The sequence below is a fragment of the Pongo pygmaeus genome, chromosome 5, assembly GCF_028885625.2.
Source record: "Pongo pygmaeus isolate AG05252 chromosome 5, NHGRI_mPonPyg2-v2.0_pri, whole genome shotgun sequence".
NCBI classification, from domain to species: Eukaryota; Metazoa; Chordata; class Mammalia; order Primates; family Hominidae; genus Pongo; species Pongo pygmaeus.
The window spans coordinates 7,444,035-7,471,237 of NC_072378.2; the positions used below are offsets into that span (position 1 = coordinate 7,444,035).

The window sequence follows — 27,203 nt, forward strand, 5'->3', positions numbered from 1 at the left end:
ACAAGTGGCGAATTCCACACCTGACCTCACGTGATGACTTGCAGTCAAAACTGTTTCATGCACAAAATGATCTAAAATATTGTATAAAATTACCTTCAGGCTATGTGTAAAAGGCATATAGAAAACAACTAAATTTCATGTTTAGGCTTGAGTTCCATCCGCAAAGATCTCTTGTTACATCTATGCAAATATTGCAAAATCCAAGAAAATCCAGAATCCAAAATATTTCTGGTCCCAAGCATTTTGGATAAGGGGTACTCAATCTGTATAATCATTTAAACACTTGACCACTTTGGTTTTATTAAAGATTCGAGGAAATTGAGACTACGATGCAAATTATTGGTTGTGCTAACAGTGATAAACTTTTATCTCATTATATGTGTTTACTCCTTGAATTTAAGACGTTCAGCTGTAAAAAGAAAAAGAACAAGACATTTTGTCAAAAATTATGCCTAAAGGGTCAAGTTGTCATGAGAAGCGCTATAATATGACAAAATTTAGAAAGTCCCACTCTCTTTACAACATAAAAATCTAGTTTTTTATTTTTGTTTTCAGTTCATAAACATTTTGGAAACGCAGTGTATCTGAAGGTAATTAGCGGCATTGTTTGGGAAGATGAAAAATTTATTAGAAAGATCTTTAAATGGCTTTTACTAAAGCGTCATTTAACAATTTTCCATATTATAGAAACAGCTTTTCATGGATGGTGTGACTGGGTCTGTATCCAAACTCGGTTCGGTTCCTGGAGCCTACGGTGCAGTTAACACTCAGCCTCTTAACTGGCAGTGGCCCTGGAGCAAGTCTTTGGAATGTTCAAGTCCCGCGTCACTCATCGGTACCAAGTTGATGATCTCTGCCTAGGATTCTTTGCCACCCTCAGTCTCAAGTCCCAGGAGGCCTCCTCCGCTGACTTGGGTGAACAGCTCTGAGTTCCGGAGAGGGTTGGGTCTGCGGAGAAGCGCGCGAGAGACAAGCATCCGCAAGGTTCTCGTACAAAATTTGGAAACTGGACCTGGCGTTGAAATCTTTACTCCTCGTTTAAAAAGACCATCGAAAGGGAAAAAAATAAAAGAAATTGCAACTTATATTTTTATGTTATCCCATGAAAAATTAGCTGTAGTGTTTTCCTCTTTATGCCAAAGAGATTAATATTTACGTTGAAGACTTTTCCAGGAAGTCATGGTTTTCTGTAAAAAAAGGTTTTACACATCAGAAATCGGACTTCTGAGGCAATTTCCTGAATTCCTGGAATAAAACAAAACAAAACAAGTCCCCAAACAAAACTCTATCATCTAAAGCGTTCCCTCCTCACTGTGGTTCTAGTCAGTGCGTGGTAGGTAGCGTTTCCAGTGATCAACAAAAGTAAATATTTGACCAGTAAGTCTCCAATCGAGAGGCCCCTCCATTCCAGCTATTTCCGCCCGGGGACCGAGGAAGTCCTCAAAAGCCGGGCCACGCATTCCCAGCCCGAGAGGCCCCAGCGCAGAGCGCAGCGGCCCCCGCGAGCGCACGTCCTCCCCGCGGTGGCTTCGCCCAGGGCGCTCGGGTCTCGGGGACCCCGCCCCCGCCCCGCCCGGCGTTACTCAGGCCTCGGTGGCGCAGGGCGGAGCCGCGGGCGGCGGGTGCAGGTGGGGAGGGGCGGCCGGAGTGCGTCGGTGACACCCGCGGCGGGGCGGGGAAGGCGCGGCGGCCGCACCCCGCCCTGGGAAGAAACCGGCCAGGTGTGGCCTCGGCGCCCGGTGCCAGCGGGGAGGAGACTCGCTCCGCCGCCGACCAACACCAACACCCAGCTCCGACGCAGCTCCTCTGCGCACTTGCCGCCCTTCGAGCCACAGCTCTTCCTCCCGCTCCAGCCCCCGGCCCGTCGCCGTCTCCGCGCTCGCAGCGGCCTCGGGAGGGCCCAGGTGGCGAGCAGCGACCTCGCGAGCCCTCCGCACTCGCGCCCGGTTCCCGGGCCGTCCGCCTGTCCTTGGTCCCCTCCGCTTTCTCCGCGCCGGCCCGCCTCGCTTATGCCTCGGCGCTGAGCCGCTCTCCCGATTGCCCGCCGACATGAGCTGCAACGGAGGCTCCCACCCGCGGATCAACACTCTGGGCCGCATGACCCGCGCCGAGTCTGGCCCGGACCTGCGCTACGAGGTGACCAGCGGCGGCGGGGGCACCAGCAGGATGTACTACTCGCGGCGCGGCGTGATCACCGACCAGAACTCGGACGGCTACTGGTGGGTACCTGCCCGGAGAGCGCGGGCTGCGGGGCTTGCGGGACAGGGAGGGACCGTCCTCTTCTGGGCGACTGGGAGACTCGAGTCCCGAAGGTGGAAAGATTTTTTGCCCCAGGTCCGGAAAGAACTTCCCGGCCGCGCTGGGAGCAGGACCCGGGTGTCCTGACGCGTGCGGGGACAGGTTGGCCCCTGTCCTGCGAACAGGGACTCGGTCTTACCTTTCTCTCCTCCCGCGAGCCCGGGCGGGTGGTCAGAGGGGGCGTCCGGCCAGCGCGGGGCTGTCCCCTGTCTGCTGGACACGGCTGCAGTCGCCTTTGTCCCAGCCCGCGAATGGGAGGTCAGGCGAGGTGGGGCTGCGACCACAAAACCCAACCTCTCCAACCGTAATCAAAGTAAAAGAGGAAAGGAGCTGGGCCCTGGTCCTGTCTGGTGGCCGAGTGGTGCTCGGGACTCCGCAGTCTCTACCGGCTCACCCCCAATGCCAAGTAACCCCGAGTCCACGACTGCAGCGACTCCTGGACTCCTCGGCCACCCAAGGACGTTTGTATCAAGGCTGCGCGTCCCGGCGGCGCGGGGTCCTGTCCCGAGGAGGCGCTTCGGCTTCCCCTGTCGGGCAAACGAAACTTCCCCGCCGGGGTGGCTGCCGGGCCTGGGGCTCGAAGTTCGGCCGGGACGTGCCTGTTCCCCTCGGTCGTCCGCGCCGCAGCCTCCGCGGGCGAGCGCACCCGGGATCCTGCCTCTGAGCCTTTTGTTTCCTCCTTTTTAAAAACACCGGATGAAAGACCCCAGTGTGCCTTGGATCGCAGAGCGCCGGCCGCGTGTCTGCTTTGATCCAGAATGTGTGGGCAGGGGAGTGGGGGGCGGGGGGAGAGGACGACGCTGGGGGTCCGCCCTGGCCTAGGTGCCCCGGGAAGACCCCCCGGTGAGAGGGTCAGCTTCTCCGGATCCTCGCGGAAACAGACCGAGGGCGTCATTTGGGTGGGTGGGGAGAGACCCTGTCCCTGCTTTGACCGGGTCTCGGGAGCTGGACTCTAGATGCCCACGTGAGCCGTGCGCGTTTTGCAGCCCGCCCCACCTCCCCGCCCCCTGCTAGTTCTTCCCACGTCGGGCTTTTGGGAAAGAGGCCCTGAGCGCCGGGACGTTATTTACCAGGCGTTGTGGCCCTAGGCCTGGGAGGAGCAGCCTGAATGCGCTCCAGGGAGTTTTGTTTTTGCAAGCAGTTTTGAAGGCAGGGAATACTCGAGTCGCAACCTGTTTTCTGCTTAGATTCATTTATTTATTTCTGGGGCATCCTGAAAATCTATTTTCGCTTTTTTTTTTTTTTTTTTTGAGTTAGCAACGAATTGTCTCAATCTTGGAGTTCTTTGTTTCCTGAACAAAATGTGTCTGGGGATTTCCAGGGAAAATGTGCCAAGCAATAGGAGGAATGAAAACTTGGGTTTTCATTACATTTGTTTTAAAATTTTGCCAGCCATTTAAATGTGAAATTTAAATTTTTTCTCGCAGTCCTCCAGGATTTGAGATGCACATCCTTTAAATGTGTGGGTTACACACAGTTTAAATCCAAGTCAGAATAGAATGTGAAGGACTCTTTAGTAGCTCTTTTTGGCGTTTTCATGAACCAAGTATTTATTTTGATTATGATTTATAACTATGCTTTTGCTAGCCTGGATTTCTTTTAAATAGACAATAATCAGTACTATTAATCGAATATTTCACTCCCTTGGCTTCTTATACCTTTTGTAGGGAAGTAAAACTTTAATAAATTAATTGGTTAATGAACTGCATCAAGATACATGTTTTATTAGGATTTCCCACTGAAACATTTAATTTTGGGCAGGCTCCATGTTTTTTCATTGTGTAGTATCATTTCTTGTGTTCTGTTTTTCCAACTTAAAGCCTACTTATAAACTTGTCAAGTCTCACATCTCTCTGGGAAGGGGAAAGAGATCTAAGTGAAAAATTACCTGACTTTGAGGAAGGATGTTTTTTCTCCTCATTAATGTTGCTCTGCCCGGCAGCAGGGCGTCAAGCTCAGGGCTTGAGTCGGGAGGCGGTCATTCTTTCCGGGGACCCTGGCAATGGAGTTTCCTCCCGAGCCTGTCCCAGCCTGCAGTGGTGCTACTGACTACAAAATAGCCCACACATGCTGACTTCTGCGTTTTCAAATAATAGCGACTGACTGAAGACAGGGCATGTAGCAGTTTTTCTGGTGGCATTCTGGTTTTGTGTGGAGGGATATGTTTGGCTGTGGCATGCACTTTGTAGAAGCAGGGTGCCCTCTGTGCCCAAGGGAGCCACTGCTCTCTGCTAAGTGAATGATGATTAAGAATTTCATAAGTATTTTTCTGACCCAAAGGTTTTCTAAATAAAGGTTTTTGTGGTTTTCTTTTCTTTCTTTCTTTTTTTTTTTTTTTAGCACGAAAACTAGTATAAAAACTATTGGTTGACTTTAAACTCATTTATTTCAAAAACTGCTACTTTATGGCTGAATTATTAATAGATTGGTGATTTTTGAGTGGAGTGTTTTGTATTTAGCCCTTCCCTAAATAAAGTAATTTGAATGTGTGGAGGGCCCAACTCTTAGTTTTCCTTTGAAAATGACTTTAAAACATCTCTCTCTCTGTCCTTTCCAGGAACAGCACTTACCTATTTTTAGGACAGTATTAGATCTCATTGTATCCTAATTCTCCCTTTTTCCCCTACCACCTGCCTGTTCTTTGTGTCTTTATTTTAGATTGAATGGAATCTGCAACTACTTAATTTTGTTAACATTTGGTAAATGTTACAACCTTGATAATGAAATAATAGACATGTACATGTCTTGAAATGTAAATTTTGGATTCTTCTTGGATAGGATGTTATATTAATACTGTTTTCAATTACAGCAGAATTACTCTAGTCTTATTCCTGTCATTAAAACAAGTTACAAATCTGTAGTGAAATTTGTTACCAAAGTAACAAAGTCTTACAGTTAGATCTCACCTATCAAAGGGTGAATTTGTGGGAGGATTAAAAGCAGAAAATAGTCATTAAGTTTCAGAAATATGTGGTTATAATATTAATGCTTATTTTTCTTCAGATCTCATGATTTCAAAACTAAGATACATGTGATCATTATTTCATATACATTTTAAAGTTAGTCTTAAATTAGGTTTTAAGAGAAGCTTATTTCTTACTATGAGACAAACAGGTCCATTCGCCTGAATTTTAGAGCAGGGGGGACCCCTAAGGATCACTTAGCCTAGGCAGAAACCCCACATGCAAACTTCAGAGACAGGAAGCTGAGGACGTGCCCAGGATCCCAGAATCCACTTATGGCTGGGTTGGCCTGAGGACCCAAGGATCCTCACCTTGGTTTTCCCTGTGCCTTCACAGCCTGACTTTTAGAATGGACAGGCCTGTAATTACACCATGAAAGCATCTCAAATTCCATTAATTCCTTAATTCAGCAAGAATTTACCGAGCATTGGCTGCATTCTGTGTTAAGTGTCAGGGGAGATCAAGGCGGAAATCTATAGCCTTGAAAGGAGTGTAGGCCCTTCCAAGGAAGATAAGTACACGAAGACTAGCACGCAAAAGCGGAATGCACAGGAGGGGTGTACGTGACTTCAGACTTCACAAGGAGGTGAGAGAATATCTGTCGTGGGGGCACTGGGAAGACTTTATATAGGAAGTGGTGTCGAACTAGACTTTGGAGTATTTCAGCTGTTTCAAGATGGGTGGGCAGAGAGCCTTCCAGGGGGAGAGAAGAGCATGAGAAAAGTCTGCGAAGCCCATGGAGTGATCTTTTTGAGCATTCCCTCTGAGCACGGAGGGAGTAAGACGAAAGGAGGAAGCATCCTTTTTGACCAAGGCATTGGAGACCTTGAATGCCCTGGAGAGGGATTTGGATAGGCAGAGGGAAGCTGGTGCAGGTTTTCATTGAAGCCGTTGAAAGTCTCCTCCATTGGAGTAGCAGGGAAGTCAGACGATCATAACTGAGCTTCTGGACTGTTTAGGTGTTGGCTTAAGGAAGCCATTGCACCAGTGAAGGAGGGAGGGAATGAAAGTCTGAACCACGGTGAGGGCGGTGGATGGGAAAGTAGGTGTTGCCAAGGTGAAGTGACAGCTTCAGCTAAGAATTGGATGCGAGAGGCAAGGGAGAGTCTGAGAAAACAGGCCCAGAGCTCGAGTGACTCATAGCGTAGATAGTCCAAACACTTTTCTGGGAGATGATTGCAAAGCAAGATTTAGTGTAGCTTAATATATGGCAGGTAACATTTATATGGTTATTAAATTTAACTTGTATATTTTATAAAAATATCAGGTCGGTGGTTAATAATAGTTACCATTACCCGGCAAATACCTGTGATGTGCCTTGTATAGGATGTTATGTCAAGCCTCATAACAAACTTCCCAGTTTACAGATGGGAATCTGAGGCTTGCCTAAGGTCACATAGCTAGTTAAGTGGTTAAGCTAGATTTGAATCCAGTATACCACAATGACCCAAGAGAAGATTAAACCTGTAGTGTGAGAATTCACCTTTTCTACTTGTAAACCTTTTTCTGAGTTATTACTTATTTTTAATCTGTTAAATTCCTCAGTCTGCATTCCTGTGAAATATTTCATAATCATTGTATTCTTTCATTAATACTCCTGTAGAGTTTCTATCTGCTTAGGAAAAAAGAAACTCAATTTGATTCTGCATTAAGCCAACTAATTGTTAGTCAGATCTATTTAATGGGACAATACAGCTTTCAACAGTCATTTTTTTCTCTAAATATGGGCATAATTTCATTGTTCAGGTAATGGAAATGTCTTGGAAAGGGAAAAACTGCTGATGGCTCTGATGCCTCAGTGCTGACTTCTTAGGGTGGAGCAAGGAGGGCTTGGGTGTGAGACTTGGAGAGTGTGTCTTGACTCAGCTAACCAGTTTTTCCAGACCAGGAGGTTCTAGAAGGAGTGGTTTCAGTCTGGAGGCCTTGTTGCTGCAGCTGGGAGAAGTGCCCCACCCCTTGATTTTCTCCATCTCCCTCCCGCTGGGCTGGTCCCAGTGGCCCTGCTGCTTGAAAACGTTCAGGTGTGGTTATGATTTTGAAGTCACGGCCCCACAGATCCTAAGACTCAGACATGAGCTGCTCATTTGAGGTGACATCTTGTAAAATACTAGTGCAGTCCAATAATTTATGCCTCACCACGGACACCTTGGGCTGGAAGGGCTCATGAATGTGAAATCTACATTTCATGAAAATGAAGACAGTTTAGTGAGAAGCTGCAGCAAACAGATCTAAGGTTCTGCTTGGAATTACATTTTGTTTGTTTGTTTGTTTGTTTGTTTGTTTGTTTTGAGATGGGTCTTGCTCTGTGGCTAAGGCTGGAGTGGTGGCATGATCATAGCTCACTGCAGTCTTGACCACTCAGGCTTAAGTGACTCTCCCACCTCAGCCTCTCGAGTAGCTGGGACCACAGGTGTGTGCCACCATACCCAACTAATTAAAACAATTTTTTTTTTGTAGAGACAAGGTCTCGCTCTCTTGCCCAGGCTGGTCTTGAACTCCTGGGCTCAAGTGATCCTCCCACCTTGGCCTTCCAAAGTGCTAGAATTACAGGCAAGAGCCAGTGCACCTGGCCTTTGAATTTTCTTACCCTCAATAAGTTTCTTTCATGCTGGTAAAGTGTATCACTCTCTATGAATTGTCTCAGTTATTTTTGAGCCTCGTAGGGAACCTTACGAACTCCTGAAATGCCTCACACTTAATACCCAATCCATTTCTTCCTTCTCCTCTTTCTCTTTTTTTTCTTATCACCCCACTTCCATTTTGCTGCAGGACATCCTTAAAGTTATGGACTGGGGCAAAGACAAAACACAAAAATGAAATTTCAGCTGGGCGCGGTGGCTCATAGCTGTAATCCAGCACTTTGGGAGGCTGAGGCGGGCGGATCACGAGGTCAGGAGTTCCAGACCAGCCTAGCCAATATGGTGAAACCCCGTCTCTACTAAAAATACAAAAATTAGCCGGGCATGGTGGCGGGTGCCTGTAGTCCCAACTGCTCAGGAGGCTGAGGTAGAAGAATCGCTTGAACCCGGGAGGCAGAGGTTGCAGTGAGCTGAGATCATGCCACTGCACTCCAGCCTGGGCAACACAGCGAGACTCCGTGGAAAAAAAAAAAAAGAAAGAAATTTCAGAACCATAACAACAGCAGCAGCCTCCGCAAGTAAGAGCTATCACTAAGTGAGGCCTCTGCCTCTGCAGTGCCCCCCTGAGCCTCACCTCAGCCCCAGGAGGGGGGTGTTCTACCTGTCATAGAGGCAGAAGCTCCAGGCACTGCCAGTGGATGTCACTTTAAGTTGCTCAAGGTCACAGGCTGTATAACTGGAAGTGGCTGAGCTGGGCGTGGACTCCAACTGTGCCCTACTTCAAAGTCCTTCTGAAGTTAATGATATGTGATCAGCTTTCCACTATCCCGCAAACACAATCTGCCAAACACACAGTGTGAAAATCGAGAAAACTGCCTGGAAAAGAAGCAGAACTTTTATTAGAGTACTGTTTCTGTAGCTCCTGGGCGTAGACAAAATGCAGGATCAAAGGAGGCTGTCTTTCTAAAATCTATAGAGAAAAAAAATCCACCATGTTTGCTCACTGCTGGAGTGGGAATGGGGAGGGGACAGCTGTACTCTCTGGTTGAGCTTTTGAAATGAGGGTAATGAGATGAGCCATAATATCCTCAGATCGGTCTTTTGTTTGCCTTTGTTTTTCTTCCACTTTACTAAGCCAAACATGCATTAAGTACCTTCTGTGTGCCGAACCTTATTTATGTTGTTAGGTTAAGTGTTTGTAGGAGTCCAAGATGACTAAGACATGGGACTTTGCTCTCCAGGAGCAGGTAGCCAGGTGTGTTCAATGCAAGAGAGAGGATGCAGAGGTGTGATACGGAAGCTCCTTGCAGAAGGCTGTAACTTCTGAAATTTTGAACTTTTGAAGGATGGCTAACACGGCATTTCAGCTGATGTATATAGAGGGTGTTTAATGAATTTTTTTTTTTGAGACGGAGTTTCGCTCTTGTTGCCCAGGCTGGAGGGCAATGGTGCCCTCGGCTCACTGCAACCTCCGCCTCCCAGGTTCAAGCGATTCTCCTGCTTCAGCCTCCTGAGTAGCTGGGATTACAGGCATGCGCCACCACTCCTGGCTAATTTTGTATTTTTAGTAGAGACGGGGTTTCTCCATGTTGGTCAGGCTGGTCTCAAACTCCCGGCCTCAGGTGATCCTCCCACCTCAGCCTCCTGAAGTGTTGGGATTACAGGCGTGAGCCACCGCACCCGGCTAGTGAATCTTAGAGGTAAAGTATCATCCTTAAATGAAGTATTAAAAATATATTTTTCTTTTTATGCAAGAGCCTTTCAAGAAACTCAAACAAAATAGTATATGTGAAAAATGCTTTGAAAATTGTAAAGAGCTAAGCAAATAGGCCTTACGGTCAATATTAATGCATTACATAACTATCATAGTTCCTAACACACATTTCCTGAGTTTTTTCTAGGCAATTATTCCATGAACCTGAAAACAGAGAGACATATGAGTCTTTCTGGCATATGTACAAGAGCCTGTGTTGACTGAATGAACAAAAGAAGAGGAGAGAGAGGAAGGGAGAGATGGAAAGAGGAAGGAAGGAAAGAGTCCAGTTGGAGAGAAAATATATAAACAGAAAGAAATGCAAAGTTACGGGGCATGGTCCAAGTGTCTAATGAGCAACATAGTTATTATAAAAGTATTTTTATAAAACAAAGAGAGTAACTCTTCATTTAAAAACTTTTTTTTTTGCCTATAATGTCCCTTTTTGAAATATTTGTCTTTTTTTTGTGTGTTATTTTTTCTTTAGCTTTCTGAAAGTATGAACTTTTTTTCCTGTATCTTTCTGAATATTTTTATTTTTTTAAGACAAGGTCTTGCTCTTTCGCCCAGGCTGGAGTGCAGTGGTGCAATCTCGGCTCACTGCAGCCTCTGCCTCCCAGGTTCAACCATCTCATCTCAGCCTCCCATCTCAGCCTCCTGAGTAGCTGGGACTTACAGGCCTGTGCCATCACGCCCAGCTGGTTTTTTTTTTTTTTTTTTCTGTAGAGATAGGGTTTCGCCATGTTGCCCAGGCTGATCTTAAACTCCTGGGTTCAAACAATCCGGCGGCCTCTGCCTCCCTAAGTGCTGGGATTACAGGCATGAGCTGCGGCACCCAATGTTGTCTTGTATTTTTAAAAATAATATTTTTGGCAACACATGTAAAGCTAATGCCTTAGGACAGCTAGTTTTGGAGTCCTGTTTTTAAAGAAAAATGTTTTTTTGAAGGTAGTAAAATAAAAACTTGAAATCTTGGTAATATTGTTCACACATTCCTGTGGTCCGTCTTTGGATTAGAATCCAGAACTTGTTTTCTTTTTAACCACCGATGAAGGGCTCTCTATGCAAATATTTGGAACCCTTACTTGTTTAAACAAGTTTTAGGATGAACTTAAAAAAAAAGTATGTACAGGTAGGTTCTTTGTAATATGACTCATTTATCTGTCAGAAGAGTTAAAAACTTTTAAGGATGAGTTTTTTTTTCAAGGGCACCTATTAATTTTGGTTTAGAAGTCAATATTCTTTTGATAAATTTGACCCAAATGAGTTTCTTTTTCTTTTTTTTTTTTTAAAAAAAGCATATGACATCTGCCATCTTCTGTGCCACTGAAATGGGATTTAAAAATTGAACTTCATGGCTTGTTAATTTAATTCCTAACATGATTTGAAAATCTCTCAACCCTAACACCCATATGTAGCAGTATTAAAAATTTCTTTGAGGGTAGGGATTTAAAAAAATTTGTATGCACTTGTAAGTACATCATTTTAAAATTATTTCTTTATACATTATAGAATTTTGCATTTTCCCAAACTGCACTATATGAATTAAATTTAATTCAATTAGCATGAATAAATTTATTTACCATGAACTTAACATAGACATTTGTATTATTTTCAATAAGGAAGAATGAGGTTGGTCATTTCCTAAAATTGAGTTACAGAATGAATGAGGTGAAGAAATCTTACATACCATTTAGCCCAACAGATGGAGATAGAAATTTCTGAGATTAAAAAAAAAATCTAAAATTGTGTGGTCAATAACGTATATATATATAATCTGACTTAGAAAGGTTTGAATTACAGCTTTTAAAAAAATGCATGTTTCCTGGCTGGGAGCGGTGGCTCACATCTGTAATCCTAGCACTTTGGGAGGCCAAGGCAGGTGGATCACTTGAGGTCAGGAGTTTGAGACCAGGCTGGCCAAAATTTGGTGAAACCCTGTCTCTACTAAAATACAAAAATTAGCTTTGCGTGGTGGCAGTGTGCCTGTAATCCCAGCTACTTAGGAGGCTGAGGCAGAAGAATCACTTGAACCCAGGAGGTGGAGGTTGCAATGAGCTGAGATTGTGCCACTGCATTCCAGCCTGGGCGACAGAGTGAGACTCCTTCTCAAAAAAAAAAAAAAAAAAAAAAAAGGCATGTTTCCTGAAGCAAGCTCTCCTGGCTCTTGTGCTGAAGAATCCAGTGCTACACATACAGGTGGTGTATGTCTGACATCAGACTAACCCGATGGGTCGAAATCCTTTCCGCTGAACTTCCTCCCGGATTGAGTACAGCGAGTTCTGTGTGGATTCTTCATTGGGCTAAGACAAGCAAACTGACCTGTCAAGGTGGATTCCCTATACCTTAGTTGGCCTGAGTCTCCCTCTCCCTCTGTCTTGTTTTGATGGACCGAGCCCTTCACAAGGTGTATACCTAGTTCCTTTTCTCGCCTCAGTCTGTTTCCAAAGGGAATTCTTGGCCACACCTAAGACTGAAGTTGGATTCTTACAGATGAAAGATAGAAGTAGACCTTGTTTTAAGGATCAGACGTGGTCTTGAAAAGTTGTGTATATGATGAAATTTGGTTAATTAGATCACATTTCCCAATAGACAAATAATGATATAAAAGATTCTTTATTTCATTGTTCCGACACTTAAGCTTTTTATTTTTTCAACCCTTTAAAGGATTAGATTTCTGTGCATTCCCTATTCTTATACAGTTGTTAATTTATTTACTAACATGCCATGCAAAACATGTAAGTGTTTTAGTGGATATCAGGAACATATGAGACAGGGCACAGTGGCTTACACCTATAATCCTAACACTCTGGGAGGCCGAGGTGGGCAGATCATTTGAGGTCAGGAGTTTGAGACTAGCCTGACCAACATGGTGAAACCCCATCTCTACTAAAAATACAAAAAAAAAAAAAAGTAGCTGGGCGTGGTGGCGCATGCCTGTAGTCCCAGCTACTCGGAAGATTGAGGCAGGAGAATCACTTGAACCCCGGGAAGTGGAGGTTGCAGTGAGCTGAGATCGTGCCACTGCACTCCAGCCTGGGCGACAGAGCAAGACTCTATCTCGGAAAAAAGAAAAAAAAAAAAAGAACATATGGAAATCCTTTAGAAAAGCACGAAGAATTTATTTGTATTATTAGCAGCATATGAAGTTACCTGTTTTTTTTTTTTTTTAAGTTCAAATATGGGTAGCCAAGGGGAGGCAGGTAAGGTGTCTTCTCTTTATAGGATGCCAACTGATCTCTAGAGAAATAGGAATGTCTTCTAAAACTAGGGGGAGGGAATTAAAAAATAGAGCAAACCCGCCAATGTTTTAAGCCAATGTTTGGTTGCCTTACCTCCTTTATCCTGGATGTAATTCATTTCTAACTGTGGTATAACTAACCAGCCTAGTTATTGGGTAAAAAGAAGTTGGCGAGTTTTATATTTTGTGGTCAAATGAATTTGTTCTCATAAATTCACTTTTAAAAAAGTTCATTCACAATTGTGTTTGTCCTCCCTGTCTCTGTTTTTTAATACATTTTAATTCTAGAATAGTTTTAGATTTGCAGAAAAGTTACAAAATAGTACAAAGTTTGTGTATACCCTCACCCAGTTTCCCATGCCTCCATCATTTTATTTTTTTTAACAGCTGGGTTTTATGCTGTGTTGCCCAGGCTAGTCTTGAACTCCTGAGCTCAAACAATCCTTTTGCCTTGGCCTCCCAAAGTGCTGGGATTACAGGCGTGCCCCACCCTCATCTTATAGCTCAGTTTGGGATTGTTTTTACAGTGGCACACATTATTAAACATTATTAAATCATTTAGGAAACTCTGACTTTCCATTGTGTTAAGAGACAACTCTTTCATTTATCTGCTTGGGACTGGCATTCTTTGTGGGAATCACCCTCGGAGCCAAATTGCTGAACAGAATTTCTTAATGTTTCAGAATAAAGGTATTCCTATGTCCCTTCAATAAAGAAAATAAAAATAATTACACAGGACCTTCCTAATTTTTTAATTCATCCTAGGGTTCTGAGTGAGGTTGCTGGGTTTCTTAATGTTTTCCTTTGTTTCTTGAATTTCTTTCCTCTGTTTTATAACAGCTACGTTTTGGAAGGTGTTCTAAGTCAGTTGGAATTCTGCACAAGTTAGGACAACAAATATGATCTTGCTTATATCTCAGCAGTATGAGAAATGGACCTCATTTCCTGTATAATTCGGAGTGGAAGACAGAGACTGGTTGCATTGGTGGTGGGTGGTGGCAGTCCTGGTTTTGAGAGCTGGATGGCTCTGGCACCACCTCCCCTGGGCCTGCCTGGAGGAGCCTGTGTCTTCTTCTGGGAGTAGTTCCCAGGGAGGTCTGGGCTCCTCACCCACATTCATCTAGTCCTGGCTTGTTGGGGAGCCTTGCCTGCAGGGAGGAACCCCAGATGGGTGGCCAAAAAAGAAAGTGCTTTCCTGTGGTGAGAGAGTGCAGCCAGGTGCTGTGGAAGAATTCCCACATTACTGTGATCTTATCCCATCTATGCATAATGCAACCATTGTTTGTCAGACTTTTTTTTTAAACAGTGAAATTCTTTCTTTCACACACACACACACACACACACACACACACACATCCAGTTGGTTAGACAGGCACCAGATAAAAGCAGGCTCAGGCTGGCCCTGGATGAAGGTAGGAAGAGCCAACTTCTTGTAGCACATCCGTGAGGACTTTTCACAGACGTTAAATAATCACTTGATCTGCTTTAAATCTCTCTGAAACCAAACTACAGTAGGCTGTGCTGTGGCATAATACATCTCGGTAAATTTACAAGCCAGACTTTGGTTATACCTTGCTTGAAGAGCAAATGAAACTCTGTCATCTCTTTCTTTAAGATACAGACCATCTGCAACATTTTCCACCAATGCCACTGTTGTTTTAAGGTTTCTGCTAGGTGTCTTCCAGAAAAGTGCCTCATTTGAAATGTACATTGAATGAGCTTCGTTGTAGAGAAAAATAGGTATTCTAGGAACATCTTGAAAGGAGAATGGGTTTGTTTTGCAATAAAGATAATGTATTTAAATTTTCCATCACTTTCTTCACAACATGATTTTTAAAAAAACGTTGTCTTTTACAGGAATTACAGAAAAAATATATATATATTTTACAGACAGGGTCTCACTCTGTCACCTAGGCAAGAGTGCAGTGGTGTGATCATAGCTCATTGCAGCCTCCAACTCGTGGGCTCAAGTGATCCTCCCACCTCAGCTGCCTGAGTAGCTAGAGCTACAGGCATTCATCACCATGTTTGGCTAATTTAAAAACAATCTTTTTTTTTTGTAAGACAGGGTCTTGCTGTGTTGCTCAGGCTGGTCTCCAACTCCTGGACTTAATCAGTCCTCCTGCCTTGGCTTCCCAAAGCACTGGGATTATAGGCGTGAACCACTGTGTCTGGCCAATACTTTTGTATAGTAAGCTTTTTTCTCCTCTCCTACCTTTCCTTCAGCCAGACTTGCCAGTGAAATCTTTATGCTCTGTGTCTGACACCGTGAGGTCTTCCTGCAGAGGGACTTGTGGTGTTGGGGATTGTCAATAGGGACCGCTGTGGGATGAAGCAGGAGTGAAGCTGAAATAGCTCTGTGTCATTGTCATGGCCAGAAGTGTGTTTTTATAACTCAGAGAGATAGATTTCTGGATTGGATCCTGGACCTGGGAGGGGAAAACTTGCTGTGAATGACATTATTGGGCTAATTGGTGAAATCTGAACAAGTTCTATAAATTAGAAAATCGTTTGTGTCAATTGTAAATTTTCTGAGTTTGATCATTGTATTGTGATTATATATAAGTGAATGTTTTTATTCTTAGGAATGATATGCTGAGATATTTGGGGGTTAAAAAGCCATGTTTATTCTCAAATCATTCAGAAAAAAATAATATGTATACATAGATAAATATATGCTGAAATATTTGGGGGTGGAAGGGCATGGTTATTCTAAAATGGTTCAGAAAAAATAATATATACACACAAAAAATACATACACATCTATGGAGAGGGGAGAAGGGGGATAAAAGAAACACAACGAAATGTTAACAATTGGAATTCTGGATAAAGGGTCTCACAGGAGTGGTTTTGTCCTGTTTTTGCAGCTTTTGCAAGTTTGACATTATTTCAGAATTGAAATAAGTTATTTGATGTCTGGTTTCTCTGTGTTTGCCTCCTTAGTCAAACCGGCACGATGTCCAGGCACCAGAACCAGAACACCATCCAGGAGCTGCTGCAGAACTGCTCCGACTGCTTGATGCGAGCAGAGCTCATCGTGCAGCCTGTAAGCTTTCTCTGTTCCCATCGCTTCTCCCAAAGCCTGGGCCACACCCGGCTGTGCTCTGGTTAGCTTCTGCTGGCCGGGGCCTATACACTGACCTCTTTCACGTGGTGTTTAGAGATGCTGTTTTTCAGAACAGACTACGGAGAGATGTGTGTCTTCTTAACCTATTTGTAATGTTGGTTTAACAATGGGAACCAGCTTTCAAACAGTTCCCCGTTCCCCTCCCAACAAATGTTTACACTACAGAATGCCACCTTTTTGGAAATAAAGCAATTTATGATTTACGTGACTTTTTGATACTTTCCCTTCTGAGAGATGCAACCTGGCATGTTTCTGTTCCTGGGTTGGAATGGATCTTCATATGCACCATCAATTTAGTATGTTTTTTTTTTCAGGGAAAATGACTATATTGAGATAACAATTTTATCTGAGAAACAGAAAAATGGGGAAAAATAGGCAATGGAAAATTGAGGAGGAAGGGTAACATTTGTGAGAACCTTGCTGTGTTTCTTAAGATAACTGAGACATTCTAGGATCTCATCGAATCCGGATTAGAAATCGTGGAGTTTGTGGTATTTGCTGTGTAAAGTCTTCATTTTAAAACACTAGCATTCACCTTTGCTCTGAGTTTGCTGAAAACAGAATAGAGAATGGTGGGGCCGTAGCCATCTTTTCTGTCCCTCTATTGAGTTACTGAATCTTTTCAGCCAAGTCCCCCTAATGCTGACATTGGTATCAGGGTTACGTCTGGAATCTGCCTCTTCACAAAGTACCCCTTTTAAACAGCCTATATTTGAAACAGATTTTAATCAAATGAATTTATGGGCTCTGTTTAGATAATATTTTAATGTCCTAATTTCTTAATTTAGATATTGTGTGCGTTCTAGTTCTGAATTTCTTCATCCAATTAAAAAAATAATGTCACTTTAGTCCATGTTCAGAGATATTTGGGGCTCAGCAAACTAGCTTGGCTCCAGTTCTAGTTGTTTCGAATGTCTGATTTGAAACATACTCCTTGAAATGTTCCTCACAGTGGCCCGATTCCTTTACACAAAACAAAATAGCAGACACCAGTGACTTAATAGTGAACATACACACACACCAGTCATTTGTAGTGACTATGGATACGTTTTACATGTAGCTCTGAAAATTTGCATGGCCTCATGTTCTCAGTTTATTTTTACTTACATGCATCAACGTGTAGTAAAAACAGGTTAGGGAAATAGTGTCATATTTGCTAACATTTCTGTTTAGAGAAATGAGGTTCATTTGACTAAAGCCAAGTAAAAGCAGCAAATATAAAATTCCAGAGAAAGATCAGTAGGTGGCACTGAAGCAGAGGAGGAAGCTTTCTGTTTTTGTTTTTCTAAATACAAAACCCTTTTTAAATTTTGAAGTAGTTATAGACTCACAAGAAGTTGCAAAAATAGTACAGAGGGGTCTCTACCCAGCACCCAGCTTCGCCCAGTAGTGACATCTTATATGATTATAGTGCATCATCAAAACCAGGACATTGTTTGGCCCAATAAGTTAACCAGGCAGAAGCCTTCTTTTTAAGAACTAAAACGTTGGCCAGGTGTGGTGGCTCACGCTTGTAATCCCAGCACTTTGGGAGGCCGAGGCGGGTGTATCAGTTGAGGTCAGGAGTTCAAGACCAGCCTGGCCAACATGGTGAAACCCCGTCTCTATTAAAAATACAAAAATTAGCCTGGTGTGATGGCACATGCCTGTAGTCCCAGCTACTCGGGAGCCTGAGGCAGGAGAATCGCTTGAACCCAGGAGGCAGAGGTTGCAGTGAGCTGAGATTGTGCCACTGCACTCCAGCCTGGGCAACAGAGGAAGACTCTGTCTCAAAAATAAATAAATAAATAAATAAAAAGAACTAAAACGTTATGTCTCATAAGATATAGGAAAAACTCTGTGTGTAAGAAGCCCTATCTGGCATAACGGTACAGTGTCCTTATCACAGTGAAATTCCCATTAGATGAGAGTTGTGTGTAAATATGAAAGATCAGCATTTAACCTATTGAAGCAAGGGGAAGGTTAGCATTCTGCAAATATGACTTTAAAAGCCAAATGCAAATTTAAAAGACAGTCCACAAACTTTGGTTCATGAATCTCCGTCTGTTTACCTTCTTATCTCAATAAGATCATTTTCACTGGGGAAACTTACAGTTTTTGTCATGTTTACAGTGGAAGCTCTTGCTTCCATTAATGCCCGAAGGTTTTCTTCCTGGTAGTATGTGTTTTCCTTCATGTGAGTGTTTTCTTTCAGGAATTGAAGTATGGAGATGGAATACAGCTGACTCGGAGTCGAGAATTGGATGAGTGTTTTGCCCAGGCCAATGACCAAATGGAAATCCTTGACAGCTTGATCAGAGAGATGCGGCAGATGGGCCAGCCCTGTGATGCTTACCAGAAGAGGTATTGTCCACAGAGCATGGATCGGGCAGTCCCCGTGAAAAAGAACACCACATAACCAGTTACACTCAATTCTATGACCCAGGTCTTCCTTTGAAGGCAGCACAAATATTCCCAAGGAAAGGCTTGCTTACTTGGTATTTTGCAGCTTTATTATGTATCTCTAATACAAAGTGAGCATTTCATTATAGATATTAACTATACCTCCCTTTAGAGGACAGAAAGACCTTTGGCGTGGCATTTGACTTTTTTTTTTTTTTTTTTTTTTTTTGAGACAGGGTCTCGCTCTGTCACCCAGGCTGGAGTGCAGTGGCACAAATGTGGCTCGCCACAGCCTCAACCTCCTGGGCTCAAGCAATCCTCCCACTTCAGCCTATCAAGTAGCTGGGCTATAGGCATGTGCCACACCTGGCAAATTAAAAAAAAATTTTTTGTGGAGACAGGGTTTTGCCATGTTGTTTAGGCTGATCTCAAACTCCTAGGCTCAAGCAGTCCTCCGTCTTGCACTTCCCGAAGTGCTGGGATTACAGGTGTGAGTCACTTAAGGGTCTAATATCAAGACAAGCTTAGTTTAATAAATACAAAAATGAGACCCTTAGAGTTGGAAACAAAGACTATAAGGCAGAAAAATATAGTCTGAATTTGTTCTACTACTACCTGGGGCCCAGGGTACTAGGAAAACTCCCAGGACAAAACGCATGAGAAAATGAAAGTTGCTACCAGGTTAGGCAAAGGCAGTGGCCCTTTCTATGCTGTTTCGTGCTTTGAACCTCTTCCTAAGATTTAATTTTTTGTATGTGATTAAGACTTAAGTCCTGGGGTAAAGAAAAAAAAATCTTCAAATACCATAAAACATTTATAGCTTCTCTATTAACACAAAAGACTCAGAAAAGGGGAAATTTGCCCAGAACGGGTTTTCATAGGCTGTTTTCCTGCAGTGGTTTAAAGGTTATTTTTCTTTGCAGGCTTCTTCAGCTCCAAGAGCAAATGCGAGCCCTTTATAAAGCCATCAGTGTCCCTCGAGTCCGCAGGGCCAGCTCCAAGGGTGGTGGAGGCTACACTTGTCAGAGTGGCTCTGGCTGGGATGAGTTCACCAAGCATGTCACCAGTGAATGTTTGGGGTGGATGAGGCAGCAAAGGGTAAGCAGCTTCTTAACAGCCCAAACCTGTGCAGTCCAGACGTTCCAGCACGATGGGGTCAGCCCATGTGTTTGTGTGACAAAGAGTCTTCTAGACCTCAGGTGGCAGCAGCAGCTTGCTGTTTGCAGGATTTTCCTCCTATACAATTTGAAAAGTGGTCTTCTATTTTGGAATGAATGAGATTTCAGTGTGGCTTGGGGAATCAGCCTCATTGCTTTATAGTCATCCTTTATCACACAGGTCATATTTAACATGTGTAATTTAGTTAGTAGACTTTGAATATCCAGTTCTTATATTGACCGCCGGAAAAATCTGTTGTGGGAGTTTATGTGCTAAATAACTTCATTGTTCTATGTGAGTGGCAACTGACCTCATCTGTTTTACTCATAGGTACTTGAAAAAAAAGCCCATTGTGGCGGTTCATTTAAAATGTTCACAGATTGGAGGAGCTGGAAACAGTGAAACTAGCCATTCTGGTTTAGGCCCATTGGTTGCTTACCTTAGACTTTTGAAGTCTCAGTTGTCTCATTGTGCAACCATAGCGTCACCAGTGTGGGAGTGAAGTAAAATAATGTTGGAAGGATATGCTGATCCTTTCCCTGGAACTGGAGTTTCTGCAAAGTATTTTTCAAGACTAATGATTGTTGTGTTGTTTCATGTAGTCATTATGTCCTATAATGAACAGGTGGTGGTAGAAATACGCCACAATCATGTAGATGGGAATTTTATAATGAAAACCTACTCCTAACCCTTCCCTTGAGAATATGGATGTGTTAGAGTGATAAGTTGTGGAGAGATTGTTACGCAATGTAGATGTGGTTGTAAGAAAGCTTGGTTTGATTAGTTGTTAGACTAATTCAGCAGTGGTTCTAAAATTTCTCAACTCCTTTAAAATTTTTGTGTATTCTTTCCTAAGTAGTGAGGACTTCAGTGACTAAACATTCATTCATTCAGTTACCTTTTCCTCCCTTTTATTATAAAGAATATAAGCTATTACAGAAGGTAAGGCTTAGAAAGAACAAAAGTCAGTTAAAATATCAGAAACCTAAATACAAATCTATTTGTATGTTTTCCAAATTTCCTTCTAATCTTCGAGCACATTTCTTGAGGATTTTATATGTAGTGGCACCCAACGTTCAAAGATTGTGGTCCCTAGTCCTGAAAGTGAATGTTATTGAAGAAAACAAGATGCGTACACTCCAATGCCAAATTTCTGTCTAGATCAGCTATAATACATTCTTGCTTAGTTGGGAGTAGAGGGGAGGGTGGCCAGTTCCTGTGGAGTGGAGCAGTCAAAGGAAGACATGGCGGAGCTGATGGGGCTTAACTACATCTTAAGGATCCACAATGATGGGCAAAACAGCCTTCCAATTAAATTAGTTATGAAACGTCATATCTCCTAAAGTTTTCTTAGTATGACAGTTATAAAAAAAGACAACCTATAATTTGTCATTTTTTTGTATTTATGTTGGGTGTAGCTTAAGAATGTAGTAAATGCTCAATGTTTTTAAATTTTGTAGAAGTATTACCACATGAATTCAGTTTTATGTCATTTTCTTTTTCTTTTTTTCTTTTTTTTTTTTGAGAGGGAGTCTCACTCTGTTGCCCAGGTTGGAGTGCAGTGGCATGATCTCGGCTCACTGCAACCTCTGTCTCCCGGGTTCAAGCAATTCTCCTGCTTCAGCCTCCCGAGTATCTGGGACTACAGGCGTGTGCCACCTTGCCCAGCTAATTTTTTGTATTTTTAGTAGAGACGGGGTAGGGGGGGGTTCACCATATTGGTCAGGCTGATCTCAACTCCTGACCTTGTGATCCACCCGCCTTGGCCTCCCAAAGTATTGGGTTTACAGGTGTGAGCCACCGCGCCCGGCCAGTTTTATGTTGTTTTCTAACAGAAGCAATTGATAAGCAATGCTTTCCGGATTAGGCAGGCAGCCCTCATGGTTGCAAACAAACTAAAAGCTGTTTGATTGCTTACTGCAGGTTCGCTCTGGGATTTGCTCTGGCTCCTTTCCTCTTATCGCTTGTTCCCCTGCATGCTTTACCTGGTTCCCAGGAGACTGAGCTGCAGGCCCCAGCTGATAAGGGAACTGTTGCCTCAGCAGCCAATCAGGAGGCAGGCACTCCTGAGCCAGGTTTTTGTTTTGTTTTCCTGATTTGTGTTTGCCGATGGACAGGTCAGATACTATACACCTGGCTGGTAATGAGAGGCGTGAGCTGGAGCCTGGTCATGTTGCTAATGTCCCACTGCATGCACCTGGCTGTCTCTGGTTTAAAGCCAAGACAGCTGTGGAAGAGAAGGGTCAAAGTCCCGGGTAACCTTCTGTTGTCTGACTCTGAAATGGCTTCCCTTTCTGAAGCCTTGCCAAGTGTATTAGAACATGGATGTGGCTTAGAACAATGTGTTTTATGTTCTTGCTGCAATCCCAGATTGGAATGTTTGCCCTTGGCATGTCCAAGAGATGACACAGGTGATTTGGAAATTTACACGTACTCATGCAAAAGAAGGGTGAGATAATGGACTTGCCCCAGTGTGAAACTGGTGGAACAATGTGTGTGATTCTTATTGTGAAACATTCTTAAATTTGAGGCTCAAATAATAAATTTAGTCAGATTTAATTTTTTAAAAAAGATAACTTAAGTCCACAATCCTAATATTGCCAACACTTATGGAAATTGAATCCTTGAGTAGATATAGTGACTTCCCTTTGAAATGGGCCATAGGGAGTTTTGCATCCTAAAAGGGAATGGTATATCCTGGATTTTAAAAAGCCAATAATTACATCCATCAAGACAATATAAAGAAATAAACAATGAAAGATGCTTTTAGGTCGACTATTTAGTTTGGGGAACAGTATATGATTGCATTTATTTAATGATTTTTGATGCACATTTAAGAATGATTAAATGAGTATTTTATAACATCATACATATATATGCACACATATGTTCTGTTTACATGCTTGCTTGCCTGTGCACAGGTAGATTTGTTTTTTTGTTTTGTTTTGTTTTGTTTTTTCAGAAGACATGATCTTGGTTTTCAGGTTCCCATTTCTAAACTTCCTTCTCTGCCCATCTTGAGCTGGGGTCAAGCAAGTTGAGGGAAGTATTTGGCAACCCTGCATTAGCCATTTGGGAACCTTTAAAAAATATTCTGACTTCAAAAATACTCCATATTTACATCTTTGGTTCTATCTGAAGTAAAGCCGTGATGCTGTACATAAGTGAAACAGGTGCAAAGGTGCAAAAACAAAGCACGCCTCTCTTTTTGTTGCAGGCAGAGATGGACATGGTGGCCTGGGGTGTGGACCTGGCCTCAGTGGAGCAGCACATCAACAGCCACCGGAGCATCCACAACTCCATCGGCGACTATCGCTGGCAGCTGGACAAAATTAAAGCCGACCTGGTACTTTTCTGTGTTTTATTTTAGAGTCTTCAAAATATCTACCGAAGGATCATGTAATTACTCAATCCCAGGGAGTTTCTTCTGAAACATTGCTATTATTTCTTTCCCAAAAGACTGGAAATTTTTAGAAATCCCACTTCTTAAATGGGGAAGTGGAATCAGTAGCCCTATTAGAGATTATGTTAACACTTGAAGAGGAGTTAAACCAGAGGCTGAGGGTGTGCAAACACTCATTTGCAGTTTGTGAATAAGTCTCTTTAGGGGTGGCAGTTTGTTTCTGCAGTAAGCAGAACATCTTTTTGAATAGGGGAAATGCAACAGTCTTATACAGTAGTTTGTGTCATTGGTGAATCCTTTCCTAGGTGGTAATTAAAACATTATTCCTACTGAGCAAAGCCATATCTCATCCCGACACCCACTCCTGTGCTGAAAAAAGTCAGACTTGAAACTGGGTTGAGAATTATAGCATAAAATTGTAACTGATCTTAAGTGCTTAGTTTCCCCCAGGTCTCTACACTTGTAAATCACTAAACTTTTTTTTTTTTTACCTGAGACCAAAGCTTCTCATCCTCATTTCTTCTTCTGGCTTTTTGGGGGCTTACTTTTGTCCACCTGAGCACCTCACCAACCTTCTCCTTCACTTCTCTAAGACCTAGGGAACCCTAAATCATGTCTTTAAACTTTAAGACAATTTTCTAACAAGTGAGTCTTTAAGTGACCCTGATCTGGGCTTTCCTTTGTGGAGATGGTGCTGCCAGGCCAGCAAAGGTTTGCTTTCCAACTGCCTAGGAAAAAGTCCCCATGGGCGAAATATTTCGTAGAGCTAGTACTTCTTTCTTTCTATGGAGGGATCGGAGGCCAGTATCTGATGAAAAGGAGGCTTAGAAAGGCCACTCTTTTCTATACAATCCAAAAGGGGATTTGTATCTACCTGCTTTTTGTTGTCTTCTAGCGTGAGAAATCTGCGATCTACCAGTTGGAGGAGGAGTATGAAAACCTGCTGGTAAGCTGATTTATTTCTCAAGTGCATAGACTTTCTGTTCTTTCCAGTTCAGTTCGAGAAATACCAAGCACATCCTGGCGGGGAGGCGCCTGTTCATCAATGCTAATGTTGTTGCTGCTGCTGAGTTTCCTTTAGAAGTGAATTTTAAAAGTTGTTTTCTTTTCTTTTTTTCTTTTAAGTAGAGACAGGGTTTCACCATGTTCACCATGTTAACCAGGGTGGTCTCAAACTCCTGACCACAAGTGATCCGCCCGCCTCGGCCTTCCAAAGTGCTGGGATTACAGGCATGAGCCACTGTGCCCGGCCTAAAAGTTGTTTTCAGAAGTCAGTCCCTACTGCTGTTCTGTTTTCAAGTTGTGTCACATAAATGGCACTTGTTAAATACTTGCAGTTGAAGCAAGAAAATGTTGCCACTTGTGAATTGTGGTCTTTTTTATGAAGTGTAAGCAAAAATAAAAGTTATTTTTCCCAAGATAGAGGTCTACCAGATCGTCATCACAATTTTATGACACTCTGTCATATCAGTTACTTGATTCATAAGAGGAGAGATTTCCATTCTTCTGCCTATTTGTGTCATCATATCTTTACTTTTTAATGTTTCCTTGTTGGCAATGATACTTTTTAAATAATGTCACTCGTGGTGACACAGTGATTTTCCTATTGGGTGGGGGTGTGACTTACGGCCCTTTGAATTTTTGGGGAGAAGGTAGGAAAAGCTTGATTTCTCTAAGAGTCCATTTTCCCCCTTATAGTCCAAAACCAATTATTGATGGGTACAAAAATACAGTTAGGTAGAAGGAATAAGTTCTAATATTTGATAGTACAATAGGGATATTATAGTTAATGATAATTTATTGTGTATTTCAAAATAGCTGGAAGAAAATATTTGTAATGTTCCCGACACACAGAAAAGATAAATGTTCGAGGTGATGGATATCCCAGTTATCCTGATTTGATCATTATACATTGTATACATATGTCCAGATATCATGTGTACCCCCGAATATGTACAACTATATCAGTAAAAAATACCAAAAAAAAACCTTATTTAGAAGAATAAAAAAAATTTAAGGCCAGGCGCGGTGGCTCACGCCCATAATTCCAGCACTTTGGGAGGCCGAGGTGGGTGGATCATATGAGGTTGGGAGTTCAAGACCAGCCTGGCCAACTGGTGAAACCCCGTCTCTACTGAAAATACAAAAATTAGCGGGATGTGGTGGTGCATGTCTGTAATCCCAGCTACTCGGGAAGATGAGACAGGAGAATCGCTTAAACCCGGGAGGGGGAGGTTGCAGTGAACTGAGATCGCTCGCGCCACTGCACTCCAGCCTGGGAGACAGAGCAACGCTCTGTCTCAAAAACAAAAAAGTTGCTGCCTTCTTGTTCATTGCAGATTTGGATGGGTCTTTTCCCATACCAGGTGGTAAGTGAATGCACAAGGTTAACATTCTTCCTATCCGTGTGATTTTTTTTTTTAAAGGGACCACGGGGTTAATCTGTAAACCTGCAGAGAACACCAGTCATCTGCATATTGTTATTTTAATGCTGCCTTTGAACTTCCTGTGCAGAAAGCGTCCTTTGAGAGGATGGATCACCTGCGACAGCTGCAGAACATCATCCAGGCCACGTCCCGGGAGATCATGTGGATCAATGACTGCGAGGAGGAGGAGCTGCTGTATGACTGGAGCGACAAGAACACCAACATCGCTCAGAAACAGGAGGCCTTCTCCGTAAGTTCACCGTACGCGGCTGTAGACACTTGTCTTGAGCCTGTTGCCTTGAAGAGCTGGGGGCTCGGGGAATGAATGGTCTATTAATAATTTAATCAGCCACTTGCAATTCAGCCTCCTTTGAAATGGTCATAAAAAATCCTTCCTTCCTGAAAACTTCTCCGTGTGGAGGCCATTATCCTTAGCAAACTTATGCGGGAACAGAAAACCAAATACCACATGTTCTCACTTAAGAGTGGGAACTAAATGATGAGAACACATGGCTACGTCGAGGGCAACAACACACACCAGGGCCTTTCGGAGGGCAGAGGGTGGAGGTGGAAGGAGGGAGAGGATCAGGCAAGATAACTAATGGGTACTAGGCTTAATCCGTGGGTGATGAAATAACCTGTACAACAAATCCCTATGATACAAGTTTACCTATGTAACAAACCTGCACATGTATCCCTGAACTTAAAATAAAAGTTAAAAAGAAAAAGAGGGGCAATACCTTGTTTAATATCCCAGAAGACCTAGTTTGTTTAGAGAGGGTAAGAACTGGTACGTTCAGATAACCCAGGGTGTGTGTGTGGCACTGCAGGACGGTGGGTGGAAGCCTGGGATTAGAAAACCTCGGGTTGGTTGTAGCTCTTCTTTCCTCCTGTGTCATCTTGAGTAAGCCTCTGCCACATCCTCTCCTGTAGCAAACATCCTTTTCAGCCTTAAAAATGCTGTGATTCTTGAGGAAAACAGCGTGATTCTTTGGCATTGTTCATTTCCAAAATGCAGTTTTGTATTTCACTTTTAAAAAGTACTGTGGGGGTGATGGAAGTTTAATGATGACTTGCTCCAAAGTATTTCTTATTTCTTCATTCACAGATACGCATGAGTCAACTGGAAGTTAAAGAAAAAGAGCTCAATAAGCTGAAACAAGAAAGTGACCAACTTGTCCTCAATCAGCATCCAGCTTCAGACAAAATTGAGGTAGGCTTCATGAGGTTTATATTTTTGTTAGAAAAAAAAAAACTTTTCATAAAGTAAGACTAACCAAATGAGTAATTCTTATACGACTTAAAGCCATGCCAACTTTATTTTCTGTTTTGGGATCAATACCCTATGCCAGGGGGTTGGCAAACTCTTTCAGGAAAGGACCAGACAATCCGTATTTTAGACTTTCAGGCCATTTGGTCTCTGTTACAATTACTTAACTCTGCTATTATAGTGCAGAAGGAGGCATAGACACTGTGTAAATGAATGAGTGTGCCTGTATTCCAATAAAACTTTATTTACAAATACAAGTGGGCCACATGTGGCCCTTGAGCTATAGTTTGCTGACCGCTGCCCTAGACTGCCATCTTTGGGCCACGCTCAAGGCTGACATTAGCTGGTACCACTGGTATGGCCATACTGCTTGTTAAAAAACACAGAAACTTCCATATCAGTTGGTAAGAATCACTGTCTTGAGCCCCCTAAGCCCTTTGCTTGGATGCCTCGAACCTCCCCATGATTCAGCAATCCTCCAGGGACAGGGCTTGGTGTGGCAAAGGGACGCCACTCCAGTGCTAGCCCCAGTGATGGTTCTGATTGGTCAGTATCTCTGCTATTTGGGTGATACATATTTTGACTAAGACTCCTCATGGTGTC

The 27,203-nt window shown here is 43.0% G+C and overlaps 1 protein-coding gene and 1 long non-coding RNA gene across 4 annotated transcripts in view; one reads left to right on the forward strand and one right to left on the reverse strand.

Annotated features, from left to right (window-relative positions):
• Positions 1–515: 515 nt before the first annotated feature.
• On the reverse strand, positions 516–8,356 carry LOC129038509 (uncharacterized). Its single transcript, XR_010126553.1, has 2 exons — positions 2,438–8,356; positions 516–1,187 (listed from the first exon to the last, which is right to left on the reverse strand). It is a non-coding gene; the product is annotated as an uncharacterized LOC129038509 (long non-coding RNA).
• The window catches only part of DSP (desmoplakin), a 45,014-nt gene continuing 19,434 nt past the window's right edge, over positions 1,624–27,203 (forward strand). For 2 of the 3 annotated variants that reach the window (XM_054491604.2, XM_054491605.2), the window contains exons 1-8: positions 1,626–2,219; positions 15,778–15,880; positions 18,156–18,304; positions 19,267–19,441; positions 22,719–22,847; positions 23,800–23,850; positions 25,419–25,580; positions 26,439–26,543. In XM_054491604.2, the coding sequence (XP_054347579.1) occupies positions 2,050–2,219; positions 15,778–15,880; positions 18,156–18,304; positions 19,267–19,441; positions 22,719–22,847; positions 23,800–23,850; positions 25,419–25,580; positions 26,439–26,543 (1,044 nt within the window). In that variant the 5' untranslated portion in view covers positions 1,626–2,049. Of the gene's footprint in view, positions 2,220–15,777; positions 15,881–18,155; positions 18,305–19,266; positions 19,442–22,718; positions 22,848–23,799; positions 23,851–25,418; positions 25,581–26,438; positions 26,544–27,203 lie in introns of all 3 variants that reach the window. The other variant, XM_054491603.2, reaches the window with a different exon arrangement.